Source organism: Tubulanus polymorphus, chromosome 3 (genome assembly GCF_964204645.1).
Source record: "Tubulanus polymorphus chromosome 3, tnTubPoly1.2, whole genome shotgun sequence".
Lineage (NCBI taxonomy): Eukaryota > Metazoa > Nemertea > Palaeonemertea > Tubulaniformes > Tubulanidae > Tubulanus > Tubulanus polymorphus.
Window position 1 is genome coordinate 8,438,806 of NC_134027.1, and position 24,078 is coordinate 8,462,883.

A 24,078-nucleotide genomic window follows, 5' to 3' on the forward strand; every position below is an offset into this window, starting at 1 on the left:
AAACGGAAATCCCCCCCCATAAAATAGAAATTAAATTCGAAGACGTCACGAAGGTTAATTTTTATGGGTCACAAAGGTACTTAGCGGCAGTGGCTTCAAACCATCTAATCTGCCTAATCAAACCTTTTATCTTTATCTGTTAAGTTATTTCATTTACTATCTATTGTCTAGGGTACGACTGAAAGGGTAAGACAGTGTATACGCGTTCCTTGTCGGTCGTAAAGAAATTCCCGGAAGTTTTCTTTTTTTCTTCGATGCAAAGTCATGATAAAATGATATTAGCTGCAATTTAACATGAATTGACCTATTCACTAGGGAATTCTTACAGCAGATATAAATCTTGCAGGATATTTTTGAATTTCTATCGGGAAACTTGTTGATTAGCTATATAACTACTGTTTGGTAAAAATTCCATCGAATGTTTTCAAATAATAGACAATTTGGATACCAGCATCATAACCAGCATCACATCCTCCTTCGCCTAATCATCAATTTTCCGACAATTTGATCTGAAGAGGGAGTGTACATGTTTGGTGTCATTTAAAACTATGCACATTGTTTTCCATCCCGGAACTTAGAAAAAACCTCCACAATATGCATGTACCACTGTGATACATACCTGTATCTGGACATTGACATGATATTTAGTTCTGAAGAGGAAGAGATCCCACTTTTTCTGGAGGCTTTTGGATCCGCCCCTGTCCATGTTCTCAGACATTACATAAACACGGGCATAAGCACCATTCTTCCAACTTCTGATCACCTATGCTCAGATCAGAACCTCACATGTATTACAAACAGCAGATATTAGCCGTCTTCAGTTATCACCATACAAAATCAATCGCCAAAATGAGCTGGTTTCGGGTTGCAGATTGTAATCGGCATAAACCACAGACCAGTTATTGTTCTAGGTTTATGGTTTCCATTAATTTCTTTTTGCCATTCAAGAATTCCATCACCATTAAATGAAAACAAAATGTTAATGTTGTGTAATTTTTTATTGGGTCTTTATATCATAATTAACCATTTAACACAAAAAACAGTATTCATTCTTCATTGTTTTATATTCTATAATTGTATTTACACAAGTATCGTAACAAATAGATTTCTTATTATACAATACATATGTACATAGTGAAGAAATTGCATCAGTTCAGAGCAAGTTTTAGTCAGTATTAAACTGTTTGGTGATATGAAACAAAAAACGAACAACTTTTTTCATAACTTATAGCTAGAAAGTGCTCTTCAAATCAATATCAAGATCAAGTAAACCTTGCTCTAAAATACTGTATCAACTGTAAATGTCTGAAGTTACAACAATTGGATAAATCAATATACAATTTTAGGTCATTCCATAGAACTCAAATCGAATTTGATTTGAGTTCTTAGGTCATTCCAAGAAACGCATTGTTAGAGATACAGGGAAATATACGATATTGATATTTTTTCACTCCACCAAGGATATCATGATTATCAATTACAATTTTCAGTCGGAACTTAAACTCCCTCCACAGAGGTTCATACAATCTTAAGGTCGAAAGAAATAAATTTCACCCCCAATATTACTTCAGCCACAATCGCATCAGCCAACAAATACTGTGAGACAAGATTACATGAAAGTGCGTCGTATTCAATATTAGAAAATCAACCATTTTGGTCTCTATATTATATAAAATATATATATATATATATATGTACAAGTGTGGTTTTTTTGGTTATCGAAGACTACTATCTACAAGAATGTTAAAGCAGTGTGGGACCTTATTCGTGAGACAACAAATCCGAACATCACGTTTTTACATCATAGACCGTTTAAATTAGCAGATTGGTGTCGGATGGATGCATGTGTTGATACACTGCAACAGGGCTTTTGTCATTTTTTACATTTCACGGTTTAAAAGTGCGCCATCTACTAAATATTCCATATTCGTTATATTCATTTATAAATCTTAATAGTATAACAACAGTAATCATCATTGTACAGAGTAATGCCCCTTTGATAGTACGAATGAAACTGTATGATTGTGTATGTAAGGTTGGACAGGTAGCAGCAGTGATCTATATATATATATATATTGATATATTCATATTCAAATACCGATGTATATTTTGCATCCATGCACATGTCAAGTAAGTGCTGCCACACTCTAGCGACTACTCTACAATTCGTTTCATGTGTTCTGTATTTTAGAATAATGGCAAGAGGTTAAAGCCATTACTAGACGAACTAGGCGTCCAGGGACACCGCACCCACTTGGTGAAATGCTTGACAATGTCGAATTTCAATAGTCAACACCCCCGATGATCAAATACAGGAATCAATTATTTTGGTAAACACTACTGACCACCAGTCGGCCATCTTGATCTGATTTGGCCAGTCTTTGGCCTGCCAATGTGTCTAGGGTATATGTATGTACCAAATATCAGGGCAATCCATTGAAGCATCTTCAAAACTCCCCATAGTGATTATGGACAGAGGAACAAATCGATGGACGAAAAGTGAACGCAACTGAATCGAAACAAAAAAGTAGAGGGAAATTAACTACACTAATAAAGAAATTGAATAAAAATATATTATTCAAAATAAAAACCGAAAAAATTGAGGCTATGGAAGCAAAGCTTTCGGCGAAGAATAGTTAAATATTTTGGAAATGATTCGAAAAAAAATGAAATGTGTACGTGTATACGTACACATAATTTTGTGTAATACGGACATTCAACAATATATTATGGCGTGCAATAGATCATTGTGATCTGATTTACCGATAAAAAAACATGACAGAATAAATCACTGAATAATGATCAACAACTTTGAATTGTTTCCTAGGCTTGACAGAACCTTTCTGAATGGTATCCATCGAACTAGACACAGCAAAATCTATACACTGCCATGATATGAACATTTATTCTTCAACTAGCACCGCTGAAACAAGGTCGCACATGTCAACAATAAGTAAGGCTGATTTGGGATCGTAGTCACACGCTGGTTTGGTGGAGGGGGTGGTGCGGCGTGGCTGTACGAATTCAATCGACACCGATATCAAATAAAATCATTGAATTTAACGCAGACATTAATTTCGGAATAAATAATGAGCATCAATAAATATGACCATTTCGCACGACTAACCAACACATCGGTGAGTACGGGTACATTTTTTGCGCTACCGTGGCCATGCATCCAACTTCGTCAGCTGCCCGAAGATTTATCCGCAAATCGGCTGATATATAAAACACATCTACTAACGTACAAATCCACTGCTATGCAAAACTTTCATTGTTCGCTTTCATTTCGATTTCTAGTTCATGTAGTCTATTATCCATATGCATTCGAATGACGCGATATCGCTGGCGCACCTGTTCCATGTGATCTTTCTCTTCGCGATTCAAAATCATGAGAAAGTTGTTTAATTCCGGCGTGCTGAACTCGTCCCACTGAAATAAGATTGAAACGACGATTCAATACCGATATCATATAGGATGAAAGGTCCGAAGTAACCAATCTAATGCATATTAAAACTGGTCGTTAGATTTACAAATCTTTTTTCGGATTTCAATGTTAAGAGACAGGGCCCGGTTTTATAGACTGGCAATACCTTTAACCCGAGGGCTAACTCAATTCATTATCAATTGAGTTAGCCCCTGGGTCAAAGGTAATACCAGTCTATAAAATCGGGCTCTGGTGTTTACTTACAACTATTTCAGCTAGTTCATTTTCTTGTAATACAAGGCGCCGGTCATGCATCTTATCCGGGCACCATTCTAAGTACAAATACAATGGACGTTCAAAATCACTAAGTTTTCGGATTTTCACTGAAAAGAGAGAATAAGACAAACACATGTTAACCCTTTCAGAGCTGACTAATTAATACCCTGAAGTGCTGGAGATAATTTGAAAATTTTGAAAAAAATCCATCCCAGTCTGTTGCGTAACGGGCATACCCTACATTGCATCTAAATCATGGTGCAGTGTATCATAAGTTACTTATACTTGCATTTCACTATTTTTGACAGGTGCTACCATCTTTCAATAGGGATACATTACATCAATATACCACAATGCGGTGTACTAGCAAAGTCTATCACCCATCTATACACCGCCATACAGAATAGACGCACTGAGAAATGGTTAAAGGCCTGAGTAGACACAGCCTATGAAATACATAGATATGATTTTTAAGATTGTTTAACGCACAAAACATTGGCTACGATGCATTAAATGAGTCAGTAGAATCATTCAGGTATTGAGAAAGTGAACTTTCCCCTCGATGCACCCTTATTAACCGTGTACACGGTAGAAAATCAATCAAAATCAATCGCGTAATTCTCGTTTTTGATTTATACGAATCTTCATTGATAGATCGACAGTAGGCAAGCGACGCCGAGCTACGAGATCAATTTCACCGCCCGCGGTAGTGCGCATATATATCGAGTCAGATTGATCAGGGATATTAAGCCATGCTATACGATGGTTTTCACTCGCGAGCAACCGGCGATGAATAAACAGATTTTTTCCTTTTATGCCGATTATTCAATCAGAAGGAATATTCCCCCGGCGGTACGTGGACCGTGACGAGAACGACAAATAAAACCGTTATGAATCTAGATGCTAACTGGAAGATTCATGACATAGGAAATTGAATGTAACCCCCCCCCCCCCCAATACATTCTGCTTAGAGGAGCAGGTTTTTCAATTTTCTTGTCAAATGTGCAAAGCAACTTTTGCAAATAGGGATTGAGAGCTGACGCAGGAGAGTTGAAATATATCCTCTATTCCGAGACTGGTGAAGTTGGTACACTATAACCATGGTAAATCAATAGCCCCCAGTGGTACTGACATCTCAAACATGCAACTGATTAGATTAGTTAAGTGATGAATGGTGTCCCCTTAGTAACATATTAGCCTAACAAGACTCAACTATTTAACTATTTCCATGAAGATCAAAGTATCAAGGCTAGTTAACAAAAAGATTTGTGTAGAATAACACTGACGAACCGCATTCATATTGATGATTAGATCGTATCAAATGGTCCTGATGAAACTAATTGGAAGATAGGAATCCCATCATTCCGCAGTGTCACTAGTACAAACAAGGTTGTTGCAAGGTCAACATAAGACAAGACCAATAATCGCGAAGTAGAATCAATATACATTCGATTTCCAGATACCGGTACCTTGATACAATCCACAATCGCGATTGCTCGAAGCTATTTAGTTCTTATTGCACTAGCGAATGTTACAGACTTGAAATCCAGGAAATCTATTAACACGTACCTTTATTATCTTCTTCTGTATAGTGTTCATACAAGGCAAACTTCATCGGATTATCCGTTATATGGAATTTCTTGAGTAAAATTGTTATCACTTCCCGAGCAGTAGTTGAACTAAAATGATAATTAAGATACCGGTACTTAGCGTCGGGGGGGGGGGGGACCTTGAAAATGTCATTATCATTCACTAGAAATAAGTAGGGTTGACAGAAAGTCCTTGCAGGTAATTGAAATTCTAATTTACGGGAGGCCCCGCTGATGTTCATTAATCCTGTTGTGCTACCATACCTGCCCGCCATCAGGCAGCCAGCGATCCAGGGAAATTAGTTCTATAAATCACTGAATTTCCGTGTCCGGTGAAAATGAATCGGCAACAGCTTTACGGCATAGACACATGCCTGACCTGACCCCGCGACCAGAAATCCTACCTTGATATGTGTAAAGGCTTGTCTACGTTTCTCGGTAAATAGAACGACGTCGTCAGTGAGTCGTCCTCCTTGATTTCCTCGTGAGCTAATACTTCGTAGATCGACGGCGGTCGTGTACCTATAGCCATACTGATCGGCCGACTTAGATTCAAATGAACACGAATAGACCCTTGGAATGTATCATATTCTTCATCCTGTAATGACAAACATGAGAAAAGATATTAGACGGAACATCCTGCATGAAGTTCTTACCAGTTTGCATGCAATTGATCTTTATCCCTTAACCTGCCAAGTGCAGTTGAGAAGTTTGATGTTTTTCCGCACGCAAAGAGAACCGAAATAATGAGATTTAAGCTCAAATACAAAGAATATCATGAACCAAATCTACTTCGACCGTCATACGATAATTCTACGAAACAAACCGTCATCCATAACGAGATGTCATGATCAAAGTGTGAAAGTCTTTTCATTTGCAGTTTCGTTAGCATTTGTTTCATGTTTCAGGAGAGGTAATAAGATTGTTGGTCTCGGTGATCAACAGTTCAGCGGAAGCATGAAACCTTCCTGATATAAAATGGTAATTCGATTCTGGTAATAGGATTGATTGACTTGGTCTATATACATTCACATAGCTACACACGGTACTTACTAATGTCATAGTTAAACTATGCGACAGAGAATTGTATTCGTGAATTTTCTCCTTTAACGTCAGTCCTTCGAATTGACACGCGGTAGTATCAGCAGCAGTTGCAAAACCTGAGTCTGTTGATGTTTCAGCACTCACCTAAAACAAAAATACATATTACAGAATGTGGTGCTAAAAGGGATGAGCTGTGAGCTATTGACAAACTAAGGTGAACCTAGCTAAGACCTCCCACACCTCATAGATATCATTTTGACGACTGTCCGGTTGGGATGGAAAGAAATGTAGGCTTCCATTAAGCATTCGGCACTGCATTGATGGGAAATACCCACAAATTTAGCTCCTAAAAGAGATCTGTTTTTATTTGGCAAGTCTTGAGTTTGCAGTTTACCAACTCGATGTAGCTAAGATGAGTGTTAGTTGAAAAGATGATCAATAGACCTGTTGAGCAATACGCAGACTCTGCTGTGAATACATACATGAATGTATTATGAAGTAATATAACGCTACCCCCAGGTAATAATAATGTATCCGTACCAACCAACGATAAGACATGCCCGATTATGCATATGGTACCATTTGTTGATGTATTTAGTATCATGTCCTGAAGCAATCATACATGGCGCCTCACCTAATTACCAACAATTCATTATGTATTCCGATGATTTGAATATAAATAGTCCCAATTCTCGAATGATTGCAGTGATAATAAAGCAATCAATGGTTGCTAGTTAGACTTTAACTGAAACCAAGGTTAGATATTATGTCTTCAGTATATTTTCTGAAAAATGCCGCACAAGGATCTATACAGAGGGGGTGCAGTGAACGAACATCCCTGCTAAAATTTTCCGAGTACTCTTTTTCTGGCCCTAAATTTTTTCATACATTTTTATATATTTATTTATAGTTTCAAAGTTGCCCTAACGTAGATAATAAGATCAGATGCCCTGAAAAGTCACTAAAACAATTTCAAGACACCTTTCCCAGACCCCTACAGACTTTGCACAGCGCTGGCTATGAAGTCTTTTGTTCTGCTACCCCCTTTGCAGAAATTCTATATTCGTCTCTGGCTGCCTACGCGAAAATACATACATTGACGTCGTAGCTATAATCGTAAGAATCATACGACCATCCGTCATCACGGCGATTATCTCCGTATAGATATTCGTAAATCTGCGAGCCGAAATCTAACACAAACTCGACCGGCCGACGAAATATTCCGACTATTTTCGACATCGCGCGTAAATTCTTCAAGGGATCTTCGAGCGAACAAGTCATCGATTCAACTAGGCTTACTAATTAGAGACCAGAGGACACTTCATATTGAGTATCGAGACCTGCCTGCTAGATACAGCGGTAAAACCCACGTGTCATAACACAGATACGTTAATCCAGTAGTTCGCTATAATATATTGAAATCACTTATTGCAGCCTTTGAAAGATATAACAGTAGTCCAATACCGATGAATAGTGTTCACTTCCACGCTGTTCTTATAATCATAGAACTGTAACTGAAGGATAGTTCTATGATACTATCAAGTATTACTCAGTTTCAGAAATATCCCATTTTCATTGTGTATTTCGCTAAATCCATTTCATGCGTTTTATACCGACACACATAATTCTTTGTTCGTGATGAAGAGAGAGAACATGAATAATAGTTGATAGTCGAGAAAAGCTGACTTCAGAAAAACTTTGTGCTACACCATTACTGCAGCATTTCCTCTATACCAGTAACGCATATATAGGTCATAAAGTATTCTCTGTTTTACTACAGCGCCAATAACTCAGTACATCATACGGTTTGGTTCTAACCAGTAGAGGTACCCATTTACCTGTGTTATAGATTCAGGCAGCGAAGTTCTTCACACTTGAGGGTCCTGCGTGCGTTTCTCTTTCTTATTTATCACCAGTAGCCCATTTTATTTGACTGAGATCATTTAAAGGGGGGTCTTAAATTAGCCCTCAGGTTAAGGGAAAACTGGTTTGCCCCTGAGGAACCAGTTTAACAAAAAAATTAAGATCAACTGCTGTCAACAGTGGGCGATCTTTTCTAACTCCCAAGAAACTCCAATTCTATTAAAATGCCATTAAACAGCAATATATTTGAACTGTGCAATAAACTCTTTAGTTGCAATAAATTCTTAGAATTAACAGAATTCTATGGCCCCCAAAGATCTATCTCTAAAGCCAACCCTAAACCTTAACCTAACCCTCTTAAGGCTAAGCTCTAACCATTTAGACCCTAAAACCTGGTTGAAGAAGCTGCAATTTTTTTCGAAAACCTGGAAATGGGAATTAGAAATGATCATCTCCGCTGACAACAGCCTTCTCAATAAATTCAATAGATTAACATAAATCTGGATTAGCTTTGCGTAACTCTCGACCCTGAGGAGATCTGACAACGCTGAAGTGTTAGACGCAGACGAGAAACCATGGATATATATCGACCGACCAATCGTGCAAAATGTTTTCTGGGGTCAAATTATCATCGACGAAAGACGCAATCAATAAAACCGGTAGCCCTGGCAGCATATTGTGAATTAATCAACAGTCATTATTCATTTGTCGATAGATTATTCCGTACACATTTATAGAGGATATCGAAACATGAAGCGACGATAATCAATTCTGAAAGAACTGGTCGGCGATGTTATAATTGCAGTCGCTAATGAAATCTCGAGCGTCGATAAACCGGGGAATTCTCAGGAAACTCTCCCGATAAACGGAACTTAACTGTCAACTTGCCTGGTCTTTTTTACTAAAATTAAACTAACTGCGACGGTGGAGGTTTTTGGATGCCCGTAAAAATGCTGAAATAATGTTTATATACATTGACACCTAGTATGCATTTTTTAACAGGTTCTGTATGAAACGATGTGATATATCTTATAACTCGTATTTCATATTTGATAAATTTGAATAATTATTTTTGAGCGGATGTGCACTACGTCATCAATATATCCGGGCTAGACTGGTTGCCGGCCAATTCAATTCAATGATCGATATATTCAAATCCAAAATAACTTCATTGATCCTTGATCTCATATATCATACCATCTATTGTCGACCATATTAAGCGATATGTGTTATTTCTAAACGTCCATGCACTTCGAAGTTAGTTTTCTTGTTTTTTTCTCAGATCCCTGGTAACAACTTTCCAGTTAGTTGCCGTAAAAAATAAGCGTAAATCTATTTTCATCTGTCTAATGATAACGATTATACTTAGCCATCCACCCAATTTACGATTCATATTTATTTCCCCTGGCAAATATTTCTAGTACCCAGACTACAAAGTGTATCCCTGTCAAGTAGAATATTTATTGCCATTTTATGAAATTAATACATTAAAAAAGAATCATATATTCTATACTAGCAGTTCTCCACAATTCCAACGTCAATATCATAACCATAGGATCAGTAATGAAGACAACATTTCAATTTGGTTTCCATAGACACGTGAATGTCTGATATGATTGAAGTAAAAATTGCCCATGGGCAAAGTGGTTTACCTTGAAAACTGGAGCTTGTTTGCCAAGGGCATGATTCCTCTTAAGAGTTTTTAGCATTGAAAGGTTCTATTCTATGTTGCATCTTGTCTTTTCTACCAATCATTTCATAGTCAAATAAGGCCAAAAATATACGTTTGTTGATGGTTTATGTCCAAAATTTGGTAGGGTAGGTAGAAAAAATAAATATTGAGAAAAATGTTTTTTTTTCAAAATCAAAGCGCTTGGCTGATTGCTTTGTCAACCTCTTCCAATGTAGCTGCAGACGCTGACCTACTGTAAACCAAATACCCACAATATAATGAAAAACTAGATGAGAATTTGACGTTTCGAGTTTTTGAAAATAGTCCATAGATTTGGACCGAAACGTCAATTTCTAATCTAGTTTTTCATGATATCGTGGGTTTTTATTTCATTACATTTCAATCCTTGGTGTCGACATTGAGCAGAAAATTATCAATTGATGAAAGCTATAGAAAAAACTATTTCATTGTTACTGATGAGAAGCTGGGCAGATGTTGAAGTACTGTTAATATATTTCAAGTAAACATTACGCGCATATCGACTGTCTAATCATATAACCCATTAACTGTCACTTGATTAATGTTTGAATCCACTCAAAATCTGTATCGCCTACAATGACTATCAGACCTTTCAGGATATAGATGCAGACCGGTGTACAACAATGATCCGATCAATGGACTGCAGCGCCAAAACTTCCCATTCTCCCTGATTTTTCCATGTTATAACAGAAAATTCCCTAAGTGAATCCCTTGGTTTAAAACGTTACAATTTGTAAGTTTTTTTGCAAAATCTGTCAAATTCCCTGAGCTTTTTCTAGATTTTTCTGATTCTCTGAGTTTTCCAGGTTAGGGATCGGCCTCCGATTGTGAATACTTATCAAATTATTGATCATCCATTTTTCAGTTGCAGAAAAATCACCCATCACTATTGATATAGTTATATATCTTTAAGCTTGTTCTGCATTGAATCAAATCATTTACCATTGTACCCATGATGTAATAAGTTTTACTAATTCCCAATAAACGCTTCAACGTATGCACTAAAAACATCGTCCATATCCAGATTAATCCGACGAAGTATCCATTATTCCGGACATTATCTAAAAACCACCAATGCAATGCAAAACCATTTGCGCCGTAATGTATAATTTATCGGCAGATCTGATGTGTATCCTGTCATACTCGGCGTACATCCTACTTCCTGTTTCCCTCACAACAACTGACAATTCATGAGTAGAAACGAATTAAAATGATCAGCTGATCCGAGTTCTTTTTCCCAAAAGGCAGGAACAGCTCAACCGAGATGAGATTATTTAAAACAATCCTTGACATGGTCCAATTGGTAAGCCCATTCCGTTTCAATATCATTAGAGGGGTGGATCTAGGGCATTTCCAGACAGTAATTGAAGTAAAAATAATGGCATTTCCACATTTAAAGGGCACAACCAAGGGACGATCCACGCCTTGTGAGCCCAAATGGCGCTAACCAAATGCAGGCGTTTAGGAATTTTAGAAAATTCCCATTTGCTGCATTCAGCAATATCTATTAGACCGTATTTGCAAACGCAGAAAATACAGTCTGGACCGCATGTCATTATTTCTTTTTCGAAATTCTTTTTAAAAGATTGTCGCGTAAATAAGAATACTGTACCTTGTTGTTTGATTGTGGTATCATTCGATTAGTGGAGGGAGTGTACAACGGCAGAGTCGCTGAGGATGAGGGAGGTATCCAAGGTGAGTCATGGAACAATGGCGATAATGGGGATAAAGCTGCCTGAGATGATGTTGATGATGTTGATGTTGTAGTAGTTTGAGTCGTCATCGCTGGATTGTTGATTTCGCCGGGATTTTCGCAATCCAGTGTCACGTGATTCCGACATCTTTGATGACAAGTATACTGGCAATCTGTCAAGTAGACGCAAAGTAGAAACAACAGTTAGATAACGTTTATGAACATACGGATTGTAAGTGACAAAGGGCGTGACTGAAACTCATCGAGTTAATGAATTGTCATGATTTACGTGACAGGACAATTTCAGCAAACAATGAGATGTTTAATCAAACAACGTGCTCTTTAGTCCGAGGTAAATATTTGCTTTCAAGCTCGGCTTGGGCGTCGCAGCATTGGGTTTTTCAATTCAATGGGCATTTGGAGAAAATTCACTTCCTGAATGATTGCCAAGATAAGCTTTCTTTGTAAAAGGACTACGCCAGGTATTGTTGGTAATTGAACAAGAACACTGGGCTGCCCAAGGTTCTGGTTAAGTTTTTTGTAAAAGGACTATGCCCAATTGGTATTGATGCTAACTTAACCAGAACCGTGGGCTGCCCAAGGCTCTGGTTAAATTACCATCAATACCTATTTCAAATGTGACAAAAAACTATAAGCAATTTTTCCCAACCGAATCTGAGCCCAGCAAAGTACCGCAGGTTCTAAATTAGTTTCTTTCAATATGTTCTATTAATAGCAGTTTTCTGCTTTTTTCTCAAGACTGCTAATTTCATTGTAGGCGATGACGACGACTTCCTAAGATGATCCATCAATCATTTGCGAATAGAATCTTATAATTCGATTTGATTTTGCCAATTGAAACGAACAACAAGTGCTTATTCAACATCACGATCGCTGTTCACGATACCGCCGAACAGCTATAAACAGAACGCTGGTTTAATACCAATATTTGATGACTTAGCAAATCTTTCACAGGATAAAGATGTCATCAGATATTGCTAGAAGCATAGTCGCATCGTTTTGTGGACGTGGGATATCAGCAGCAAATTACTGTCCGTGCAGACGGAATATGCATACATCTCTGTATACTGTATCTGTGTCAGGATGTCATTAAATATTCATCGTTTCGTAGAAGTCAGTCGCCAGGTTTAAACCATCGGGCAATAACGATCAAATTTCATACATCATGAGACAGAACAAAGAGCAGAACACAAAGACACTATAAAAATGTTTCGAATTTCATCGCTTCACATCCAGGAATATCTTCAATCAAAATTGAGGTTATTGCCTAATCCCTGACTTCTAAACAAGTGAAATAACAAAACAAACCCAAAACTGCAAGACTGACTCAGAGTAAAAAATCTTGCCAATCTATTACTTCCCAAAAAACTATTTTCAGTTCTGCATTCGTCGAGAGGATGATAAAAATATATTGCATTTAAGTTGTGTCTCGTAAGAATTTTACTCGGTCTGCATATGATATGACACTTCATATTACTTCACTGAAATTCTAATTTAACTGAATACGACATCGAACCGGATAAAGTGGCAACTCAACGGAGTGCGCTGTATTTATTTTGTAGCCTAAGGCTTCGGATTATTGAGTTCATTCATATTCACGAATTGTTTGTTAAATGATTTTCCGCAGCAATTCCACTTTTCTAGTCCATATCCAAATTTCCCTCGATATCTTATCATTTATCTATTAAAGTATCAGTACCAGCAAAATTTGCATGTGAATTTCGGCCCTTTACACAAGCCATTTATCAGAATATCTATCAACTTAAATGACTTCAGCTGTAGCAATAACGTGTTGATGAAAATGAACCATTTGTGCACACAGGATTATGAAGAAAATGAAATTGCGTTCAAAAATTAATTAATATCCAAACTGAAATTCAACATTTATTAGTTAACACATGTGTGAATAGTGCTTATTTGTCAAGTAAGTTATATAGTGAAAATACTGAAGTGCATGATTAAACCATATGGAGTTAGGAATGTCTGTTATATGCGAGCAGAGTTAGTTATTCGTATCATATATCAAGTATTTCAATGAGATGGAAATGAATTTCATGCGTTTAAGGACTAAGCCTGTAGATCGGGCAGAGGCGACCGCGACTTATTTGCGCAATCGATTGAAGTTTCGTAATTTAAGAGAATACCTTCTCCGGCACTCGGCGAGTATGCCTTTCCGCGACGACTGGCGAATGATATATCATTTTCCCGAATGACCACTGTCGGCGGGGAAAGAAAATCTCGTTGGATATCGACAAGAGCTGCAGTGTTTGAGCCAGAAAATTACATGAAACGTTGCTGGTAATTTAATTGAATCTACGAAGCAAAGTAAATTACACAGCTTTACGCCGATGTGAGCAGATTATTACAGAAGCGAGGGTTAACCCGAAGCAAAATGCTAATGAACTGATGATCTGTTTCAGAAAAAGATAACGAAAAGGTTGAACGTAAATTCTATGCAAGTTTCTCACTTTCTCAGAAGACAAGAATCGATTTGTTTCGATGAAAACATTGCAGCATGCACTGTAAACAAAATGTAAACCCGACATGCCGCATACAGCATCAAGGTATTCAAGCCCTTCCATTAAAGGTCAACTCACGGTCGATATCCAGGTGATCAGAATTTCTGTCACATAAACTTTGATTAGTGTTAACTGCGGCTGTATAATCCATAATTGATGAAAGTTTTGCCGTTGACGACTATGAGAAAGCTACGTTCCGCCAACTCGAGGACCAAAACTGGTAGGAAAAAAATCATGCGGGAACATGACTTCGAGAAAGTAAAAATAGCAGATGAACGGCAAAAATGGCCGAAATAGGAACGATTTTCGCAGAGTTGCTTACCAAAAACTCGTTGAATCCTCCTGAGCCAAGATGTGACGATCATCCACCATTTCATAAAATACTGCCTCCCCATCCTGAACGAAAAAAAATTCCTCAACCCATACTCGCACTGTCAGTAAGTGGAAAGATGTTGAGAAGCACTACTTTAATGCAACTGCTTCCGACGGCATAAAGGCAGTTGATATATATCGGCATTTACTGTCGCCAGGTTTGGTAATTCGGCACTTGAAATTCTGGTCACAAGACTGCGCAAGAATATAACAGATCGGTACTTGCATATATGGAACGGGGGGGGGGGGATGCAACTATTGAAATATCCGCGATATGGGAACGAAAACTCAAACGACTGCGGAATGAAAATGAAGGACGGAAAAGCCTCATAGAAAGATAGGCATGCTTCGAACTAGGCTAAAAACCGACATCGTAGCGATGAATTATCGAGACTCCATGGAAATCATGGACAGATTTTGAAATGTTCCATGGGAATAACTATATCCCAGGAATTAACTACGGTGTTGAAAAAACCTCATGAACCTGGGTGCGAATGAACCAGATAAGACTTTTCATTTCTTACGTAAGCGTTTGAGATTCGTTAAGACACACGAAGATAAACCTTATTGACCAAACTTGAATATCATCTTAAGCGTGCAGAAGAGCAAATATAACGTACTGGTACATATTTTGCGCTGCGCAGTTTGCTTAAGCCCCCTCCCTGCATACAAGCTGAAAAATGCGTTCAACAAAAAGGTGTAGCAAGCGTGTATGCATCATGACCATATTTACTAAATATCTACAGCGTTACAAGTGTTTTTTGTCATCCTAGTCAGATTTATTCGAATATAAAGGAATCCTTCTATTTTCCAACGCACAAAATACAGGTTGAGGGTCTCGCAAGTCGATACCGGTAAATATGATTTTGTTAATTCTAGTAATTCCATATCATCAGCAGAAAGTGAATCTCCTGTTATAGATAATTTTTTTTCCCAAAACTCATATACTAGCTACTATCATCAATTTTTGTGTAGAAATGCATGCGCATTGATGATGAAAGTAATGGCAAGTGCGCCAAGTTCCCTGCATACGAGAGCGTACTTTGCGCTGCGTCGAAAAATATCAAAACATGTTAGATATTTGGCAAACGGCAAAAATATGCGCTTGAAAAATCAACCACACACGAGCCAAATATAATGACGCAGCACACTTTTGAGTCTGCATCATTCGACGCGTGTCTACACGGGCCATATAACAAGTGGTTTACAAACACTTACTATAGGAAACGCCCTTCAGAATAAGTAAGTTCGTATTGCCACTGAAGAAATGGCACATGCCAAATGACACCTAATAGGACATCTACAGTCACTGAGCTACGTAATTGTTCACTCTTTCCCTACATTGAAATCACATCGTACTATTCAGCCATTATATAAATGTCAGTTCTAACAGCCTAAATGTACTCGAGGGATGATTAGAATTACCCCTAATGATGGCAAATGAGACTGGTTCAACCGACGAAGACCTTCAACTCATCTCTTAAGTCATTACTGCGGGACATATCAATTTACGGGACCCCGCAATTGATAAGATAAATTGTTGACGCATTTTCGGAGAAACAAATCATATCAGTATATATATAATCAGAACTGATTTATATGGCTTTTATCTCATACATACAAATTTGAACATCTGATTAGTCATTGTTCTGGTCAACGTTTAAGCGACTGATCAATAATATCACCACACTCGATAACATCAAAATAATAATAATAAATAATAAAACTATCAAAAAATCTGTTGAACTGTACTAATTATGTCCCGTATTCCGTACGCAATGATGTATCATAAATCGATGATAAAAATGCCACTTAACCATTTTATAGTTAGAAATCTATAAGCAAAATATAGATACGATACTATATCGTTACTATGGTAACAGTTGGTAAGCCATGACGGTTTTGTCGTTATACCTCAGGCAGTATTCAGCACGTCAAACTAGAAAATTTCAATTCGCTTTCATGTCTCTATAATTAGACCATATACGAAATTCATTTTTGGCCAAGATGAAGGTCACATTGATTGCCCTATTTCATCTTGCAAATAAACATTGTCAATTGTCGAGCATCTAACCTCTCTATTGGACACAAAGTTCATTTGAAATAAGTCGGCATAAACTGAACCAGGTCGAACTGACCCAAAATCATGGACAATACTGACGCACTTTAAATGTACTGAACTTTAATTCAATAGTTACAGTAAAGTAACAGGACACAAATCGTGTCCTGTGCACTTTACACATGTTTATAGTGGACATGTCCCCCGTAAAAAGTCAAAAGGTTAATCCACGGAAACCTGCATTACCTTCAAATGCGAATGAACTAGAGTCATTGTAATATATCTCACGAGCATTAGAAACCGAAAATGGGGGTGATAGCATGCTTGAACTTTAAGCCTCGCACAGGTGAACAGGTTTACAACAATGTAACATAGGCCTATCGGGGCCTTACACAGCTGACCAGGCCACCGAGTCGTCTAGACCTAAAACGATGACCTTTCAATCTCAGGAATGGTCATGATATGAGGCGATAGGTCAAAATATCAACAGGGCAAATAGAAATGACAAGCCTGGGGGGTTCGTCCATTCGAACGAACGCCCCTTTTTAGAAAGTGTCCTTCATGATTTTGGTAATTTGTTAGCCTATGTAACAGGTTCAGAGGCACCACTTCAGATGATTGAGTGTCCCTTAAAAACCCACCACACCTGCCGGGAGCGAAACAGGGGGCTTTGATTTTGAAATCGGAAATCGAAGTTCAGATAAAGTTGCGTGATCGGCGGTCGAATTCTGGTTTTTACGCATACGATGCTCGCTTTCCTGGGATGCAAAAATGCCCTTTTTTATAATTTAAGAATGCCCCTTTCAAAATCCTGGCTACGGGCTTGGATGATATTAATACATTCACCCATAAAACCTAGAAGTGCAGGTAAATAGTCGGAGCTAGTGCTCGTCAACAGAATAGGACTTCATATTCATCAAGAAGGATCAGACTCGGCTATCAGAGTCATGACTGACACACTGTATATAAATGTCATCAGTAACAGGTTTCCGTTTGACATTCAATAGACCACATCACGTTGACATTTTACACTGTGAATATTAAGTAAACTAATAAACAGCAATTCCGACCGCGGTGATTCAAAATGCCAGAACATTTCTACTATTCCAATAACGCAATATCACATATAGTTAAATAAGTCCCACAAAAATAGAATTTGATACGATAAAATTCCTTCAAACGAAACCACAGCATTTCAGCTGTTGACTAAAAGCCATCATCATCCATTCCACCTGATGATGGCTGTGAAACAATGCGGTTTCGTTATAATAGATTTTTATCGTATCAAATTCTGTTGTGGGATTTCTTCATTAATCTACAGTTTACATGGATTAGAGTGTTTTATTTGACTACTATCATTAACAGTATATATGATGTTCCTGTGGTCATGTATGTAACAGATGACACGATCCCAGTCATATAAACCCCCCATGTGTTTGTTATTGATGTTGTCAATTACGTCGCATACCATGATGAATGCATGCACGTTCTACTCATGGTTTGGTTAATACAGAAAAGATAGCCTTCATCCAAAAATACTTTACATTATTGCATCTAATTTTCGAAACATTTTGGGTCTCTGGCGAATCTCGCTACAAAATACATTGTGTTTATACTGCAATACTTTTACTAATACCAGAGCATAACAACAGGGGCTTCCACCCCTAACAGGGATTCGAACCTGATGGCATCGCTAGACTCAGCCATGGCACGAAACCCTGCCACACTATAGCCCAAGTGTACAGCTAAATGTGTATGTTGCTGCGTACCTGGTCTAATGTGGCAGGGTTTTATACTGTGGCAAATCTCGATGCCATCAGGTTCAAAGAGGATGTGCCAGGGGCTTTAGGGTTTATTCCAACTGCAATTGGGTTTTCTGCAATGAGAATATGAATTGCAAAAATGTGGCGATTTCAATTTGTGGGCGAATTTCAATAACCCTTTACAGATTTTGAATACATGAAAGATCATAACCAACTATCACATATATGACTAATAGAATGAATGTGCAGATTGCCCTTGACTTTAATGGTTAATCAATATAAAAATCCTATCACATCTGTCTTTCGGTTAATCATACATACACGACGTGTACTAACCTGCACTGTCATGTGTCGCAATCATAGCATCATCAATAGCAGCAGTCGTTGTTTCCTGAGTACTCGCTGAAACACAGCTTTTCATCTCATCATCTGAAGATATGTTTTCGAGAAGCACTTCATCGTATTCCGATTTCTCAAAAGGTTTCAGCATCGCATAATCCAAACTCGGCAGTGCGTTGTCGTTGGATCCACTCTTACGCGATGAACTGATACTTTCGTACACGTCGTCGCTGGAATGGTGCCGTCGAACTTCGTCGTTGATGGGCGAAACATTTCGATGCGGAAATGAGTTACAAGAAGAACTGAATCGTAGGGAACTAGACGATTTTTCAGGTATCACAGATAGAGCTGACTGGCTGAGATCAATTTGTAAGGATGTATCACTAGTAGTTTTTGAATCAGCAGGTTCCGTTTCGATTTGATTTTCATCAATCGATTGCGATATGTCATTGAGCATTTCATCGCGAGTTGGCGTTGATTGTATTTTTTCGTCAGCGATATCGTCATACTCGGATGGAAGACGCAACACCTCAGCGGCCAGACTCTTCAGACTTAGCACCTCTATTAATTGAGTAGATGGCATCGTGCCCACTTCGACCGGCAATTCTTCCACTGTTGACTGGTCGTCATCTCCCAAAGGATGCACTTCATCAACGGGTGTATAAACCACTTTCTCATCCTCTAATGGAAGTTCTTCTACTTGTTTCACAGTTTCCGCATCTACACATAAACTAGATTGCGGTTCCGAGGACCCATACACCACGATATCGTCAACAGATATCGGTTCATCATTAACGTCATCAACACGGCCATTATTTTCAGCAGAAGTTTGAGCAAATGCATGGGCATTAAGCATATCCTCATTGTTATTACTCGCATCTAGTTCTTTTTGCGCTTCTAGCGCGCCATCGTCGTCATTTTGATCGCAGGAGGAAACCTGATTCACTAGTGATACTCCTTCTTTTACATCCAATGACAATGGTACATCCCGAATCGATGCGTTATCACAACCAGTAGTTTCAGAAGGTGGTCGTTCGAATCCATTTTCACATCGATCAGTCGATGAATTAGAGGTCTGATTCTGCTTCACCGGACTCGAATCGCAAGTCGAGCCAGGAGATCCATCTTCAAGAAACAGTATATCATCCTGCTTAGTACTTATCTGTTCGATAGCGTATTCGGGAATTCTTAACTCTCCAGTCTCCGGGGATACGTCTTCGATAATACTTATACGCCTCGGTGACCATTGTCCAAGCGAGGAATCGCTATTCTGAAGACTTACTACTTGACTAGTATTATGAACCTGACTAGTATTCCCTGTAATTGATCCTGAACACATTGGCTGTGGGTAGTGGCTTGGACTAGCTGCCACATCGCCACCGACTTGGGAAATGACTATTTCATCAACACTGGCACGTTGTTTTTTACTACCCTGAGTAGAATATTTTGGTGACTTGGTGGAAGCGTTGGCAGCAATCGATTTTGAGCTGTTTGATTTGAATTTCTCGCCGAAAACCTTCGCGGACAAACCTCTAGGCAAAGAACTAGCTCTAGGTTTATCCGTCGCGGATGATTTTGCTTTCGGCGACGTTTTTGATCTTTGGTCCAACGTTTTACCAGAAATCCCTCTTGGTAATGAACTAGTTTTATGCTTATCGCTGCCGGACAGTCTGGCCGAAGTTCCACGCGGCAAAGAGTTCGTTTTCGGCTTATCGTGTTTAGAACTTGAATTTTGATTCGTCATTTCAGAACTGACCTGATGTTTCGACGATGAGTAACTTTTTCCTTTTTGCTGATGCCCAGGCGAGAAATTTGTCCTCGACGCGCGATACGTGTGCGGTCCGAGCGACGTCACGATCTCATCCGAAGGCGACGTATCCGAACCGTTGTTGGACCATTGCACCTGAACGGCCGCACCGTGTTTGAGTTCCGACGATTTTTCATCGTGGCTTAACAGTTGACCCATAATAGATTAGATCACCGTCGAGAATACGACTGAACCACGATACACACAGCTACTACTATTACTACACCTCGCTGACAGCGATACACCTCCCTGGTACTGTTTTAGTACGACTCATATCCGAATGATTTATCAATCGCATATTTCGAAACAACCTACACAAATATTGACAGCGATCAATATCCAGAGAGACACGTCGATATTACGATATTACGCCAATGCTGAGAAGAAGAATAGAACTGCTTGGAAACTGTCGGTTTCTTCGGACTCGAGCTACTCAATTGCGAATATCTATTACTATTCAATCCGGAGCGGTACTGATTTATCTGTTGTGGGTTTACGTTATTCGTCTCGAACGACGGTGGACTGGTGTGTACGCGCTGATGTGACTGCAGCTCGACTCTGCAGCACTGTATCGCGGGAGACGGTACTGAACGACGACGCAGTGTTCAGCAGGTGTGATGTCGAAGCACTGTCACCGACGCGCGACTAATCAGCTCGTTCGCCTCTCGATGCTCCGTTTGATATCGATACAACGCGACGAACCCAGCTTTGGTCAACACCGTATGAGACCTTGAAATTCCTCCAGGTTCGCCTATTTAGAAACACTTGTTTTTCTTACTACACAAGGCAAGGCTAAATAAACACGAATGTGGTGAAGTCATATAACCAAACACTTCGTACATGATATCATATACATGTATTAATCCGGTTATGCACAGCTGACTTGCGAAAAATGCTTTCTACGCACGCACAGCCATAAATGAGTACCGTCACTTTGCCTGATATGACCTGGACTGAGACTGATAATTCATGAAGATGAACGCAGGTATATTTGTAATGCGAATAAATCAATCACTCATGATGATAGGATCGAGCACACGTACATACAATGACATATAATAGATCTAAACAATTCAGATAAACCCTCTATCCAAAGGTAGACATGTCAGTATATAGAACACTCTCTATATCAGACCTATCGGATGTTTTACTGTGTCGCGCTTATTATTATTATCTTTCACCGTCAGTAAATTGAGTCGATCACACGACTGGGTTTCAATGATCCACATATCAATCCTAAGCGCGGTTCACTTTCATTTTTACTCATATACGCGAGACAGACGAGATATCCAAGACGGTGAGACAGTAAAGCCGCAGCGCAGACGATCGCTGTGCAGCGCGTATATGACTCTATTCATGTGTGCATGACACACCCTTCAAGTTCATGAATACCTCGATTATTCCAGTACCGTCTCTCCTTGTAAGTCTGATCTACCGTTCTGTTGTGAAAATAGTCCTCTCCGAATATGTGACCACCACCGCGATGACGGCTTACACGTTGAGTAGATCCTAATTTTCGCTCTTTCTGTGGCATGACCCGAGAGCGTGTGTATTATAGCGACAATTGATTTTCCTATTCAACCCTAGCCTTCGCGAACTCATGCGCGCGAGCACGAGTTTATATCAGATATTATGTACCTCATTCCGATAAATCAGACAATCCAGTCTCAAACCACTGTCACCATATACTCCATTAATATCCAGTATTGTATGATATATTATTGTGTTTGCTATATCATTGTCGTCCAATGGACAGATTTTTATAGATGTATCCAAGGTCTAATGGTCATGAGAGACATAAACCTTAATACCTTGTATTAATAACACTGTAAGCCCATTATCATAAATGTCAACAATAACTACTAAATCTACTATGTTTCTTTGAGAAGATTGGGGATTAACAGAAAATCCAGGATGCACTTTAACGATTAACTTAATCTTTTGGATTCATGCCACGCTTGCTTTAAGCTTTACGCGTGATTTCACAAGTTGCTTTAATCAAGTTGACTAAATAACAAAACTGTCGACATATTCGAAGGCCCGTGCCGATGGAGATTAGCGCCCTTCAAAAAGTCACTGTAAACAAATTTTCGATTTTGTTTGGAAAATGAAAAGTAATCCATTCATAAATGACTTATTCAGGTACATGTTCAAGATCTGTCCCTTTCGATAGAAAAGTGCTGCTTTTCATGGTAAAAAAGTGCCCTTTTTCTCGAAATAGAACTGCCCCTAAAAAAGCTTGGCACAGGCCTGATTCGCTAATGAAAGCCTTTCGAAAATCTATCTCCATTCTTTTACATAGAATTGTTGATTCTATGCTGAAATGCTACGTGCTACCACTCGAAAAAGTTATACACCCGCATATAAATAAGTTTACATACTTATTTGTAGTCAAACGTAAGAAACATAATTTACACAGGTGCAATACGCAATAAACAATATTATGTATATCTGCCTCAAACATATAACATGCATTAGTAGAAATAACCGTTTTTATTCCACAGGGTCGGTGCATATAGTTAATAAATTATGGGCGATCATTGTAATCCATCAAACCATAGAACTCAATCAATTGATTTGAGTTCTACGATCAAACATCCCCCGCTGATATCGGGTCAAACCATGGACGCTTCATTTTAGAGTCTATGGCCAAACCAAGAGGTCTGTTGGTCTCTATCTCGATGATACAGGGGACCCGAGGCATTGCTCTGGTTCGGGTGTGTTAGATAGGATCTTCATAACTTACCATCATCCGAATCACTATCGCCGTAAACGTAGTTGCTACGAAATTTCAGATTTTTATGAATCGGACAAACGTTACAGTCGCAGTGTCCGGCGACGTCTGCAGGTTTCGGCGGCGGCTGTCCTTTCGTCTCAACGTCTTCGAAACCACGCGACCGATGTAACTTACTACTGCCGAAATAATAATCGTCCGTTCTGCTCGGACTGTTGTGTCGTGGGAATGAGTACGACTCGTTGAACCGACCGAAGTTACGGAACAGCCGATGCCGGACGTCGTCAAAGTCGGCGAACTTGTTATCGAACCATTCCGCCGACCACGATTGTTTCGACTTGCCGCCCGACGACGAGCCGGCAGAATGATTGCTGCGTCCTGAGTTGTAACGATCGGACGAACTGGAAAACTGTCCCGAGCTGTCGTCAGCGAATTCTTTCCCGCCGAATAGAGATCCGCTCGAGCGCCTTTTCGAATGTCGCCGAACGCTTTCTAAAACGTCCTCGACTCGCGAACTGAAGAGATCGTCGTCGCTGCTATCGCTGAGTTCCGCTCCTTCGAAACGCGAAGTTTCCGCTCGTTCGCGTTCGGGCGAGGCCGCACCAGCGGAAAATTGTCTTCGACCGTCGTCGCGAAAAGTCGAATCCACGAACCATTTTGAATGATTGAATTCTTCGTCGGAGGAATCGTCGAAAACGTCGAACGAACTTCGCGGGAAATCCCGGTGTCGTAGATACTCGACGCTGTCGCGATGTTTCCGAAACGACGATCGACGTCCGAGGGACGACGACGACGACGCGGTCGATCCGTTGTCATCTTCATTTATCAGACGTCGCGCTTCGTCCATGATTTCGTCGACAG

At 39.2% G+C, this 24,078-nt stretch overlaps 1 protein-coding gene across 3 annotated transcripts; it reads right to left on the minus strand.

The window, feature by feature from the left end:
• Positions 1-1,005: 1,005 nt before the first annotated feature.
• LOC141901180 (uncharacterized) lies at positions 1,006-24,078 on the minus strand. 3 transcript variants are annotated; one of them, XM_074788289.1, is made up of 7 exons: positions 23,230-24,078; positions 11,523-11,776; positions 6,346-6,480; positions 5,697-5,890; positions 5,273-5,382; positions 3,692-3,810; positions 1,006-3,432 (listed from the first exon to the last, which is right to left on the minus strand). In XM_074788289.1, exons 1-7 carry the CDS (start codon positions 24,062-24,064, stop codon positions 3,259-3,261), a joined length of 1,821 nt encoding a protein of 606 aa, XP_074644390.1. In that variant the 5' UTR covers positions 24,065-24,078; the 3' UTR covers positions 1,006-3,258. The 3 variants fall into 3 exon arrangements, with proteins under 3 accessions (XP_074644390.1, XP_074644388.1, XP_074644389.1); XM_074788287.1 differs by lacking the exon at positions 23,230-24,078 and adding an exon at positions 18,674-21,421; XM_074788288.1 differs by lacking the exons at positions 1,006-3,432; positions 3,692-3,810; positions 23,230-24,078 and adding exons at positions 3,993-4,149; positions 18,674-21,421.

Excerpts from the sequence above, each read along its gene's own strand:
- LOC141901180 (XM_074788287.1), bottom strand. The coding sequence starts at position 20,642 with ATGGGTCAACTGTTAAGCCACGATGAAAAATCGTCGGAACTCAAACAC. Across the intron at positions 11,777-18,673 it reads TGCGACACATGACAGTGCAG|ATTGCCAGTATACTTGTCAT; the intron begins GTTAGTACACGT and ends TCTACTTGACAG. Across the intron at positions 5,383-5,696 it reads AAGCCTTTACACATATCAAG|TTCAACTACTGCTCGGGAAG; the intron begins GTAGGATTTCTG and ends TTATCATTTTAG.